The sequence below is a fragment of the Ylistrum balloti genome, unplaced genomic scaffold (assembly GCF_031769215.1).
Source record: "Ylistrum balloti isolate Yb309-2 unplaced genomic scaffold, AGI_CSIRO_Ybal_v1 Utg370342, whole genome shotgun sequence".
Classification (NCBI taxonomy): Eukaryota; Metazoa; Mollusca; class Bivalvia; order Pectinida; family Pectinidae; genus Ylistrum; species Ylistrum balloti.
The window spans coordinates 718,536-731,845 of NW_026782246.1; the positions used below are offsets into that span (position 1 = coordinate 718,536).

The window sequence follows — 13,310 nt, forward strand, 5'->3', positions numbered from 1 at the left end:
TGTGTGCATTTTTTCCGGCTCCACCACCTCAACTGCAAGATTTAAAATCAAGCGAGATAAATAACCAGCACACCCTGTGGAATCTTGTGCATATCTTCAGATAACAAAGGTTACCTACATAGGGACATAATGATATATCATTCTTCTGTTAAATTTAAATAAATGTTTTTTTAATATTGCAAGTGAATTTCCAAAACACCCTTTTGGAAGGGTCAAATACTAGGTATAGGGTACACTTTGTGTTAGTGAAGATGGAAGTTGCTGGTGTTCTATCAATGTCATAGTTTTCGTCGTTGATGTTGAAAGGGACTCTAGTCTGAAATCGGTATAAAATAGTTTTATATATATAATATAGATGGTGTGCCTAAAATCATGTTACTATTTCATTTTTAAAAACGGAACAAAACCTCAGAAAATTGCAGTAGTAAATTAGGTCCTTCATACCTTGATGTTGATTAAAGTCTCTCTGTACCTCCCATAAATATCCTTGATGCTGATTAAGGTCTCTCTGTACCTCCCATAAATATGCTTATGTGAAAATGTATTTATTATTTAATAATGTAATATGTGATAATTACATCTATGTCAGATACCCTTTTTTATGGTACAAATTACTTATTACTTACATACATAACAATCAAAGTACCGGATATAGGTTCGAGAATCATGTTGGTTGCTGACTACTCATGGCAAAGGGACACATTTTTATGGACGCTGGTTCTAACCTTTGGGTTGTGTTGTATGCAGCTGTAATCAACATGACTATGCATGGCAAATACTTTGTAGCAAATCAATCATATCCAAGATTCATGGTTTTTGCTGTGTTCACTGCCTCTCATTTCTTTGACCCTTAAGTTGTTAATACCACATGCTGAAGATATTTTGATACCACAGAGATGTTGTTCTCTAGCAGTCGGTGTTTGTGGATGTCCGAGGTGCAAGAAAAAATGATGTGTGTAGCCTGTTTCTTTCTGCTTGTTGTTGGCTGCTTACATGAATGGTCCATTTAATATTACCTCAGTTGATCAGACTAATTTGAAAAAATATTAAACCATTTTCTGCACATATTTGTGGATACTTGTGTATCCCTTTCTTAAAACTTCTGTCCATGCCATGATTCTGATAAATTGTTAATGTTGTCTATGATCTTGAGGTAGATAGCATGTTGCATCCTTGCATTGGTGCCTGTTCTCAAAAAAAAATCTGTCCTGACACAGCAAATATCTGGTTGCTAGAGAATGTCTTGAATTTACTTTAAAGCAAAATTCACATACACACAAAGCTGAAGATACTTCAGACATTTTGCATCTTGTGGAAGTTTGTTCATGGCATTAAGGATAAATGATTTATAAAACTGGCATGAATTAATGCTAAAAAGTGTACAAGGTAGAAGTAAAATGCATGATAAATGGCCTGTCTTACATATTTTCATAAGTGTTCAGTGGTGAGATATCAATATGATATCTGGTTTTGGATAAAGACATTCTAAGTAAAATTTGATAAACATTTCGGTTGATAAATCTTGTATATAATTTATTTAAAAATAACCCCCAATACATATTGAAGTTAAACATGAGAAATACGAAAAACATGACACATGATACATATATTATGCTACAATTCTGGATATGGAGGAGGGGGGATAGGGTTTGGGAGGTGGGGGGGAGGTTGTATTACTACCTAGTTGGACAAGTACAGAGCGTAGCTGTAGTCATTGGCCCCAGTTGATGGGCAGCTCCACTACCAGTGATAAGGCAGACAATTATAAGTATGGATTTGTGTTGTAATAGGCTACACACATTGGTGTGAAGACTATATGTGGTTGTGAGGATATGTAACATTATCTAGCTATGGGCTCCAGTCTTCCTCCTGATGGCTTTAGCAGATCATAACTGAATGCTTTACAACCTGGTCAATTTGCTATGAGAAGTGTGTAGAAGTAACGAGGAAGATATGTGTTGTTGCCACAATGTACTGACAGATAGTACTGTACAGGAGGAAGTATAGGAACACTGACTTAGTAGTGTCTGTCTGTTTACAAAATGTACCCCATAAATCATTTCCATCTCTAGATCTCTATTGTCTGTCCTGTCCAGTGTTGTACGTGTCATTCAAATTAATTAGTCTAATTGGTCGGTGCATACAGGAGTTTTTAGCAGCAGGAAATTTTGATGACTTTATGCACTTGTATGAAGAAAGAAGTAATGAAGGTCACTCAGTATTTACATAACGTAGAGAACATCTTTCAAGTATTGGTATTTGGGAAGGAAGACAGCAGTTTCATTTTGTATTGTTTAGAAGTCATGCTACCTAAATGCTAACAGCAGAAAGGGATTAAAAACAGATTTAAGTAAATTACAAGGTGAGGAATATTTGTCGGAAAGTCGAGGGGAGGCAACTACAGTTACTGTTGGGTGTATACATTTCATAAGGCATACTGATGAAGTTTTAGTTCTAGAAAGTTTGGTGAATGATGACAGAGGTAGCTACCTGTGTATAGGTAAGGAGAGTGATACTGATGTGGTATGTTTGGTTAAGGAATCAGAATGGTTAGTTTATGGTGAGGTAAGTAGTTAGGGGTGAGATGCTGATGTGGTATGGATACAGAAGGGCAGGTAAATGATGAGGTAACTGAATGTTGTGTCTTGTATATGTCTGTAGGTGGAGGACCCAAATCACAACTTCATGTATACCTACCCTGCCACCTCCATGACCTACACCCTGCTCAAGTGACCATTGGACTCACAATATCAGCTGGCATCACTACAGGATACAGGCTTGGACATCATAACCAGAATTGTGTGCACACAATTGACTTAAAAATGCATTCCATGATAGCGCAGTATTATTGCGTCAACTCTGCACATTTTATAATCTTTTCTTAGATCGCTGTATTTTAATGACCCTGTTTGGAGCAATTTATAGATTAATTGTCTCCATTATGTAATTAATAGTGACCGATTGTTTTGAGCGATTTTATTGGATATATATTGGCATATTGCTATTTGTATACATTTATTTATTACATAGATGTATTCATGTTTTGTCTGAGATATCAATTTTGAATGTTAAGAATTGATATTTCACTCTACCAATAATCCCCCATGCTCACTTGGCAGAATACTAACAAAGCATTACTCTGTACTAACTCTGTTCTGGGCATGCAGACATTTCTGTGTTAATGATTTGAATCACACTTAACCAACTGTTTTGTTGTTTGCATGGAGATCATATTATTTCCTCACATCATGTTTTCTCAGTTCATCACACATTGTCCTGTTTAAGAAGCAAGGAGACAATTTATTTTTCACCATTTCATTGTGGACTCTCACATTATCCCCGTTGCAATTTGCAGGTTACCCAAAACTAAATATTGGTCATGGATGTGGCAAGGGATGGCTGTACTCAAAGTGTGTTTTATACCTTATAATCTGCATACATGCATTTAGCTGATATCGTACATGTTTAAGAATGTGCCTATGTGTACCCTTACATGTACACTTGCACTAACATACTCGTGTAAACAGCTTTGCCATTGAAGCAATCATATGTGCCATTCAAAACCAGAGCAGCTGATGGATTTCAGACTGATAATGTGGTCAAGTTTTCACACATCAGTATATAAAAAAAATCATGTTTCATTCTAAAACTAATGGGTAGTGGGTTGTTCTAGTTAATCAGAAATTTGTAGACAGTATTAAAGTATTTATAAGAACCTTGCTGTTGTTATATCACTGTTTATTTGTATTTTATTGTCATAATGTGCTAGATGATGCAGATATGGTGTTGAAGGAATATAGATGTATGTGTATTCACACCATAATTAAGTAAGCCAACTGCATGTGTGTGGCGGCCTGTACATGTTTAAGCTTGAGCACCATGTTTCAGGGCAGTGGGATGGTGCAGGATACGTCCCTGGTCAACAATCCTTATGTCACTGACCACAGCGAGCAGCCACTGCCACCTACTGTTGCCATGACGACGATACCAGTACATCCCCCGGCCCCCACTGTTGCTCCCCCTCCTACCAAATCCACAACAACGGCTGCTGCCTCTGTGGCACCATACACCAAGAAGTCGCTGTCAACCATACCCCGACGTCCCTACAGCAGCCCAACATACCTCGTGAAACACGGCAACAAGGTTCAGCGTCTGATGATCCCAACTAAGGCTATGGCGGCTCACATGACACTCCTACGATCCCCTGAGTCTACAGGCCTTGAGCTTGCTGAGGGACTTCTCCGACATCCACTGCTTACCCCTCCCCCTACGCCTGACAAATAGATAGTAGCTGACAGATAAAATACTCCAGAACATTACAAAGCTCAAACTGACTTAGCTTTGTTCATATGTTGATTACTCATTGCAACCTCTTAAAGGCATCCACCCAAACTTAAGCTTCCATAATAGACATATTCATTCGGACAGATTTCCCCAGCTCCCTATTATTGACTGCCAAATTGACCCCCTCATTTGAATTCCCCGACCCACCAAACCATTTTAGTTACTGTTTGTTTAAATTTTGATGTTCAACTCCTTGCTTCTTGTTTGTCATCTGTTAAACTGCACATAGAGTGTGTTCCGTTTTTATGGCCATTCGGTATTATATAAGGCTCATGGCATGGCCAGTAATCAAAGATTCTGTCCCATGAGACTAGTCAGCATGTTAGCATGTTAAGTCATTGCGTAGTATGGTCATTGGTCAAGTGTCCACCAGATTCCTCGGCATGTTTTGAATGTCTAGTGAGCATGCTCTCCACTCACCCACTTTAGCATCACAAACTTATAGACGTTACACTGTATTTGATATCTACATCTTATCTAAAAATTGAATTTTCTAATCTAAATTGTTCAGTTTTTCTCAAATTTTTTTAATCACATTTTACCTTTGGTTGGAAACTGAAGTTAGAGCAGACTAGTCACCTGGCCATTGGCCTTGAGTTTCTCCTTGAATATGATCTTTAGTTTATAGATAATGCATGTTGTTTTGATGTTAGTTGCACCTTGTTCATGCTGCCTCATCACCATGTTGATAGAGATTGGTCTGAGTAGCTGTCTCATTGGATATCAATGGTTGTGTGTGATTAGACTTGAGCGGCATGTGATATCACACCATAAGCCATAAGCATCTATTAGTTTCATACCTATTTCATGTGTCTTTTTGACAATTATAGATGATTTAATTTATACCTGTCTGCACAAAAACTAGAAACCATCATTAGAAATAGCTTGAAGATAATGTTAGAATTCAAATTCAAGGAGAGGTCCATGACCCAAGTAGTAGGCTGGAAATAGTACTGTAAATCAATTTTATTCTTTGATTGGTCTCCAAATAACTGCTAATGACGGAGAAAAAAGTAAATTTTTTCAATGATTTATTTGCGATACATCAGTGAAGAATTTTTTTTTATATTAGGAAACAGTGCTAAAACATTGCTAAGAAAATTTTGTAGATCATGAAATTGATTTGTAACATTGTCTTTTTACTGTATACTAATGTTGTGTACACTTCGAAGTTAGAGTACAATTATGATATGGAATAGCATTTTGATGGGCAGACTACAATACCCAGGGTGGAATGGCAAAATACACTATTGTGCATAATTAACTACATTGTTACAGGCAGAGAACAACCCAAGTTAAACAGTACATCAGACATTATACTCCACTAGGCTGTGCCACACAAACCGGTTTGGTTCAGTACCTGTAGAGGCTCTACTATACTCCACTAGGCTGTGCCACACAAACCGGTTTGGTTCAGTACCTGTAGAGGCTCTACTGTACAGACAAGTGTGGTTCTGTATCTGTAGAGGCTGTACTGTACAGACAGGTGTGGTTCTGTACCTGTAGAGGTTGTACTGTACAGACAGGTGTGGTTCTGTACCTGTAGAAGTTGTACTGTACAGACAGGTGTGGTCCTGTACCTGTAGGGCTGTACTGTACAGACAGGTGTGGTTCTGTACCTGTAGAAGTTGTACTGTACAGACAGGTGTGGTCCTGTACCTGTAGGGCTGTACTATACAGACAGGTGTGGTTCTGTACCTGTAGAGGTTGTACTGTACAGACAGGTGTGGTTCTGTACCTGTAGAAGTTGTACTGTACAGACAGGTGTGGTCCTGTACATGTAGGGTTGTACTGTACAGACAGGTGTGGTCCTTTACCTATAGAGGTTGTACTGTACAGACAGGTGTGGTCCTGTACATGTAGAGGTGTTGCTGTATGGTCCAGCTCTTGAATAACCCACATTTACCATGTGGAAGGAGAATGAATGAGTCTGTAATAAAAAAAATGTTTCCATTAGGTCTGTCATTTTGATGTGTTAAGCATATTTTCTTGTGAATCTGCTATTGGTATTAAATTGTGGGCAAGTTAGGGAAAGATATTGATGAATACATATATATGAGAAGTTATGTTTTTGTTGTGTAAATATATATTGTACTTTGTTTTTGTATTTAGTTTTTGATGATACTACCTGTAGAGAAATCAAGGTTGTGGACTATTTACTATTTGTGAGAGATTAAGTTGTTCGTTCGCTGATCTGAGAAAATTAACATATCCCTTTGCAGATTTTATTTAAAAAAATATTTCATTTTCTGTATCTCTATTGATATTGTTTTGTTTTTGCTTTGATAAATAATCATCTTTAGCATACATAGATTTATATATGATTTTTTTCTGTGATTCATCCAATCCTTTATTCCCAGCTGTCAGTTCAAGGTCACTTGCTGGTGAATATGCTAAATGTTGTACATGATTCTGTCTTATTGTGTACAAGGGGACAGTCGATAGTTGTCACGAAACAATATTCTACAAAGGACACACCATATATAGAAACTTCTGAATTGTATTAGATGTATATGTAAAAGAATGTAACTAAATTACCATTGGAATACATAGGTATAGAAATTACTAGATAGTGAATAATCAGTATATTATCGTTTGAATTATATAGGTAGTTCATGTTTAGCCAGCAAGTGGCCTTGATGGTGTCGTCCACTTTCAGTTATTAATATTACTTCCATAATTCCTCTCATTTTTATGCATCATTTGTTGTCTTTTTTTATTTTCATATTTTGAAAGTGTTGAAAGTGTCGTTTGATATCGTATAAAAAAAATCTGTTATACATTTCATATTGGTTGTAACTATGTATTGTGTAATTTCTAGCGTGGTGAACGTATTTGTATGCAAATTACAATTTCTTCATATTAGCATACATATTTTAGCATGCTGAAATTTTAATCATGACTTATTTACTGCAGTCATAGCCATCACACCCTGAACCTCTGTAATAGAAATAATGTTGGAAAAATTAACCAAATCATGATATATTACATTAAATGCCAAAAGCACTAAAATACCATGATCAGATGCTGCTGAAATATGTATGTTATATGAGATGATGTGTGTATGTAGTCACCTTGTAAAGAGTTGTTTAAACCCCTGGAAGTATGAAAGAGATTTGCAAGTATCATTATGACTTCCTTCTATGGATGAAATTTTAATCCAGAAATTTATCTTAATCTACTATCCAGTTCTTTTGAAATTTAAGATGGTAAAGAAGACTAAAAGTATTGTTGTTACGTAGCCAGTGGCATTGACCCTTGTTGTGAATTTGTTTTTTGTCAGTTTCTCTGAAAGTGCCAGTTCTTGATGTAGTTATATAACAACTCAAATCATAAGGAAGGTGTAGGTGAAAGAAATACTACATTCAAAAATTTTAGGTAAAAAATGGATATTTACTGGAAGTCCATATTGAAACTTTGCATTAAATTCTGTAATAATTTTTCAGTTTGATCTCTGAGTCAAGTTCTCAGACAATCTAGTGGTATTTGATGGTATTATTGGATAAGCAATTTGTTAGAAGCAACATAGAATGATGACATCACACCTGTTTGTTTTTGTAAGGGTACAGTATTAGATCCCTTGTGTTACGGCATTTAATCACTGTTAATGGGACTCGTCTATTTCTGCTAAAAAATTCTCCATACAGATTATTTGGAGAAAAGAAACATTGAAGGTACAAGTCCTTAAAAAGATGCAACATTTTATGAGGGCAGTGCACACTTAAGATTTTTGTTTGGTTTGAGAGAGGGATCTTGAGAAAGCATCTGCCTTGCATTCGCAACTTACGAGAATGCAGGGGATGTCTTTTTGCTCGTTGTTTCTGAAAACTTATTTGAATGGTTTGTGTTGCTTTTCTTGTTATGTGATCATTTGTACCAGATTTATTTATGATTGTGTTAGTTCTGCGACATGAATGCAAAGATGTCTTTGTAACTGAGTTTTGAGTTTGATGTTGTAATCTTATATTTGTGTCTAGTTATGTAGCAGTACAATGTACATTATTAAATCTTGTGTTTATCAATGTGATCTTTTTGTATCATGCCTTCGAAATCTTTACAGGTTTCTGGGATTTTTTTTTTCTAGTGATATAGTTTGTCTCAGTGCTTCAGGACTTGTATTATTTAATTTAGTAATATTCTAAGAAATCCTTACATGTTTCATTTTGTCTTAGTGGTAATTTTTTTCCTGTGCTTCAGAATGTGATTTGTTAAGTGCCTTTGGAGATCTTTTTTCCATGGTGCCTTTTTGATCATTGTGCCTTTGAATGTGATCATTATTGTGGGCCTGTGTCCAGGTCTACATATCATTATATGTATGATACATCAGTGTAAACCTCTTGTCGAGAATTAAAGAAGACAATGCTGCAGTGTTATCATATGTAAATCTACCGCATCATCCACAAGTGTAAAAGCCTTTTTGTTGCACATTTTTCAACCAGTGAGGATGGATTTGCATGAAATTCTTCAAAAAGATTTTGAACTTTCAGCTTTTTATATATAACAATTTTTCTTAAATATCTTTAACTGAAAAAAACGAAACTTTTTATTGACATGAAATTTTTAATTTTTTGTTGAAATAAAGAAGCAAAATGTAATTAAAGAGAAAGTCTCTGAAGTGTCATTGATGGTAGTATTTGCTCAGGTAGAGAATTGTATGTGAATGTAAGGACATTTTACTGTTTCTATGATGATGATAAATGATTTTAATGTGGTTGGCTTGATTGATGGCTGTACAGAAAACAGCAGCGTGTCTGATGAGCTCTTGTATGATGTGCCAACTGTGAATAAATAATATCAAGCAATCTGTGACCGTTCATCTTTTTTCTTTTTTTTTTTTGACGTTTTTATCTCGCTACTGAATGTGGGAGATGCATTTTGTCCCAAGTTGAACAGACACCAAGGGTGATGCTCACATTATACACCTGATCATAGTGAATCCAATCATTGCCCATTATTTTTAATAAATAACAATTTTTCATTAGTCTTCATCCAACAATTGGTCAAGACCATTCAAGTCACAAGCATGAAATACAGACTAGTCATGTTCTATAGTCTGTAAACACCACAGCTACAAGTTTAGAAAAGCAGTTTCTGTTACACATTGTATAAATGTTTACTGTATATAAATATATGTCTTTAATGAACACTTAGATACAGTAAACATTTATACAGACATATATTCTTTCTAGGATGTCTGGTGTTGCTAAATTAAAAACAAATCTTCAAGCAGGCCTTTATAGAAAGTGCCTTTATAGACCAATTCATTCACTTATGGTCTTCATGCTTTGATAGGTTTATTCATCATCAGTGTTTTTCCAGTCCTATACCCAATATGTGCTTGCTTATTTTTGCGACGGCTTTCCAGTTCATTCCAACGGTTGAATTTTTACTGAGCAAAAATGGCCAGAAAAAAAATGATTATTTATAAGTGTTGATAAAATACACTGACAACAGCAAATGATATTCAAATTTATTGTGGTCTTTAGGGTCACATGCAACAGTTTACACACCAGCCATACAGGCAAATGTTGCACATGTAACTTAACAGGTTTTTGGCACATAAAATACCTAACCCAAAGAAGCACTTAAAATAAATATATTATGTAAATCTATCACGTTTCATTAAAAAACAAGATAATACTGCATGATATTGGAAAATTATTGTAGAGGATGCATATATATTGTAGATTACATTAATTCTGGTAACTTGTTGATACATTTTTACCATTGGCAAATAGGGAAAGTATTGGTCTGAATGTACAACATCAGATAATTCCTTCCAACTTTAAGACCCCAATATCTTATACAACACTGCAAACTGCACATTGACCAAAATGATTTTTCTCACAATGTATAGAGACAAGCTGATTTAGCAGTAATTTTATTTCCTCACAATGGACAGACAAGCCAACTTTAGCAGAAATGTTTTTTCCTCCAATGATGGATAGGAGCTGACGTCGGCAGTTAGGTTATTTCCTCACAATGGACAGAGCAGTTTTACCACAGCAGTTGTTATTTCCTCACAATGGTAGGACAGCAGTTTTTCCACAGCAATAATACTATTTCCTCAAAATGGACGGACAGGAGCTGACATCAGCAGTTATGTTATTTCCTAACAATGGACGGACAGCAGTTTTACCACAGCAGTTATGTTTATTTCCTCGTAATGGACGGACAAGCCCATTACAGCAGTAATATTGTCAAGACAACGACAGATTAACTCGACTACTTAGACAATTTAACAGAGGAAGGAATTATATACACAATAATCACTCTTGGAGAATCACCGTCTCTATTGTTCATGTTATCTCAGGTCTTGATCTGTGATATAATATATTACAGTGCTAAAAATACATATGGATGGATTCACTCACAAACAAATGCATGCTCAGTAGTGACGGATATAAGATTTCCCACTATATAAATAAACAATAGTGATTAGAATGTGGAGTTTCATAAACAAAGCAACTTAAATAAAATTCTGTATTTACAGCTATGTATACTTATATACATACAGAATATATATACATAAATTTTTAAAAAATATAAAAACAATTATATGTATATCACAGTCTCTTGAGAAATATTTGAACAGCTCTATTTTTCCTCAGTAGTTTTGCTTATGTATGTGATTTGAATTCACATTAGTATTTTTCTGGTTATATTGAATCCTGTTGTTACTCGCAGGAAATGGAATGTCATACATAACCAGAAGTCTTTTTTTATTATACCAAAGTATGCCTGCATTACCGTAGCAAGTACATTATGGATTCTGACACCCGTGTATTTCTTACACAAATTTCTTTGAATGTTTCTGAATGTGACGAAGCCTTCGCTAACTGGTCATATCTCACTGACAAGGAAAACACGAGATTGGTGCCAGGCATTGGGATGGTCAAGTGTGGGAAGGGGTAGGTGGGTGACAAGATTTGGGTCTCCCAGCTGACTAGAGTCCTTGGTACAGTACACAGGACATGGATACACATGATATTTCTGACCCAGACTGGACCCAGTGTCCGAGGGCTTTAGCCAGAGTACAGGCATCTCCTGCCATGGTTGAGAGTCGGTGTTATTAGACATCAGTGTGCCCCGTGATGTGTCCCACAAAGCATTGTACAATGTTAAACCAGTCAGAAATATACCATCTCGTGGAGCTGTTGATGGATTCATCCCCTCAGGCATCACCTGGAAAGTAAAAAAATATTGAACTATTATAGAATTCATCAGTTAACCAGACGGAATATCCTTACTACAGTTCAAATGCTATCAGATCACAACACACACAATCTACCATGAACAGTACTACAAAGTCTCCTCTATCTCTAAACAGGTGACTGATACAATAAATTCTTTGATATGTGTTAATCCAACTTTCTTTCATGGCTATGGTAACAACTTTTGTACCACTACGATTATAACTTTGGTACGGTTATAACTTTCGTATGACTATGGTTATAACTTTCACGATTTCCACATTGCAGTGAGTTTGAGGAAATTAACTTTCTGGTAACAAAACTGTAGTACAAATACTTGATCATAATAACTTTTCATTACCCTTTTAAATTTTTTTGCAATTTTTTTTTTTTAAACAAATGTGTGTCAACCATGAAAATGCATGAAAGACAAATATAACTTAAAAGTCGCTATTGAAAGATAATTTACAGAAAATCCAAATTCAACAATCTGGTGCCTTGATCATTATTTGTGTTGATGGCTTATATAATATTAGGGTCCAGTTTCCACTGAGTACATTGAAAATATTTGCTCATCATACAAATAAAGTATAATCTTGTTCTACGGACTTGTGAGCGTAATATGGTACCTAGCCACAACACAATCAACCAGACTTTCAAGGCAATAGATGTAGAGACACACAACTCACTGTGATCCTGTAAATACCTTACTTCACAGGGGGTATACTAATGGATATGTAGCTTTGTTGATGTAGAAGATACATCTACGTACTAGACAATACATCAGATAGTGATTTGAGACAGTATCAACACACTAGCCTATGTGTATGTATACAGCCTTTCCCTGTCAGCTTGAATATACTTTGATGTCAGAATCATGCACTAAATTTTTATCTCTTCTATCAGGGAACTATGCATACATCATAAGCATTATAGTGCTGGTACATGTATATTAAACAGTTGACTGCTCAGTACAGTACTATACGTGCATATATCCTTATATGCTAACACTGTGCAATATACACACATATCTAAACCTATCAATTTGTAAAACCAAACTCTTTATGGTGTAGGTAAACATGTGTAGTTATTACAGATGTTATATATTTTTAAATGGCTAGAGATATGAACTAGTATTTAAAAGATACATCTATGATCTTATTTCCAATCAAGGATTGATAAAAGGATAGAAGTGTTGAAAACGGGAGTAACTGGATAAATTTTAACTTAATTTCCAATCAATCAAGGTCTTAAACATCATAATTGACATTTATTTAGCTTAATATTCATGGAAACCAAATATGACCTGACATTAAAAATGGGTGAAAAAAAAATAGAACAAAGCAGATCTTACCAATGTAGACCTCTTATGTCTATAGCATTAAAACTTAGAAGATATCCGATATATGCATGTTTACTTCTCTGTTTAGTTGAATAGGTCTTCTTGAACCTATTTCTGCCATTTTGCACACCTTTCAATCCTTAATAACAAGCATACAGAGACTGTTACATGTAGGTCCACAGATGTTCTAGAGCTTATGTTGATGACTATCTCTGGCCAAACTATCCCACAGTCACAAGAAATCTAGGCAGATACCTAATTTTCTCTTTCGTTATACACTGAGTTATGACTGAACAATTTCCGTGCAAAGCAATGCCAGCAACATCAAAGAGGAGGACCACTGTGTAATGATAAACAGGACAGCTGAGCTCATTACTACAGAGAGCATACAGGTGTTATTCTCATCTGAATTTTTCATCTTAACTTAAAGG

General features: G+C 35.5%; 2 protein-coding genes across 2 annotated transcripts in view; one reads left to right on the forward strand and one right to left on the reverse strand.

The window, feature by feature from the left end:
- The window catches only part of LOC132553617 (protein boule-like), a 31,192-nt gene extending 22,046 nt beyond the window's left edge, over positions 1-9,146 (forward strand). The window contains exon 11 of the mRNA XM_060217875.1: positions 3,889-9,146. Coding sequence (XP_060073858.1) covers positions 3,889-4,284 — 396 coding nt within the window. The 3' untranslated portion in view covers positions 4,285-9,146. The remainder of the gene's footprint in view (positions 1-3,888) is intronic.
- Positions 9,147-9,800: 654 nt separating this feature from the next.
- LOC132553644 (dynein heavy chain domain-containing protein 1-like) overlaps positions 9,801-13,310 on the reverse strand; it is an 87,988-nt gene continuing 84,478 nt past the window's right edge. The window contains exon 97 of the mRNA XM_060217904.1: positions 9,801-11,529. Coding sequence (XP_060073887.1) covers positions 11,188-11,529 — 342 coding nt within the window. The 3' untranslated portion in view covers positions 9,801-11,187. The remainder of the gene's footprint in view (positions 11,530-13,310) is intronic.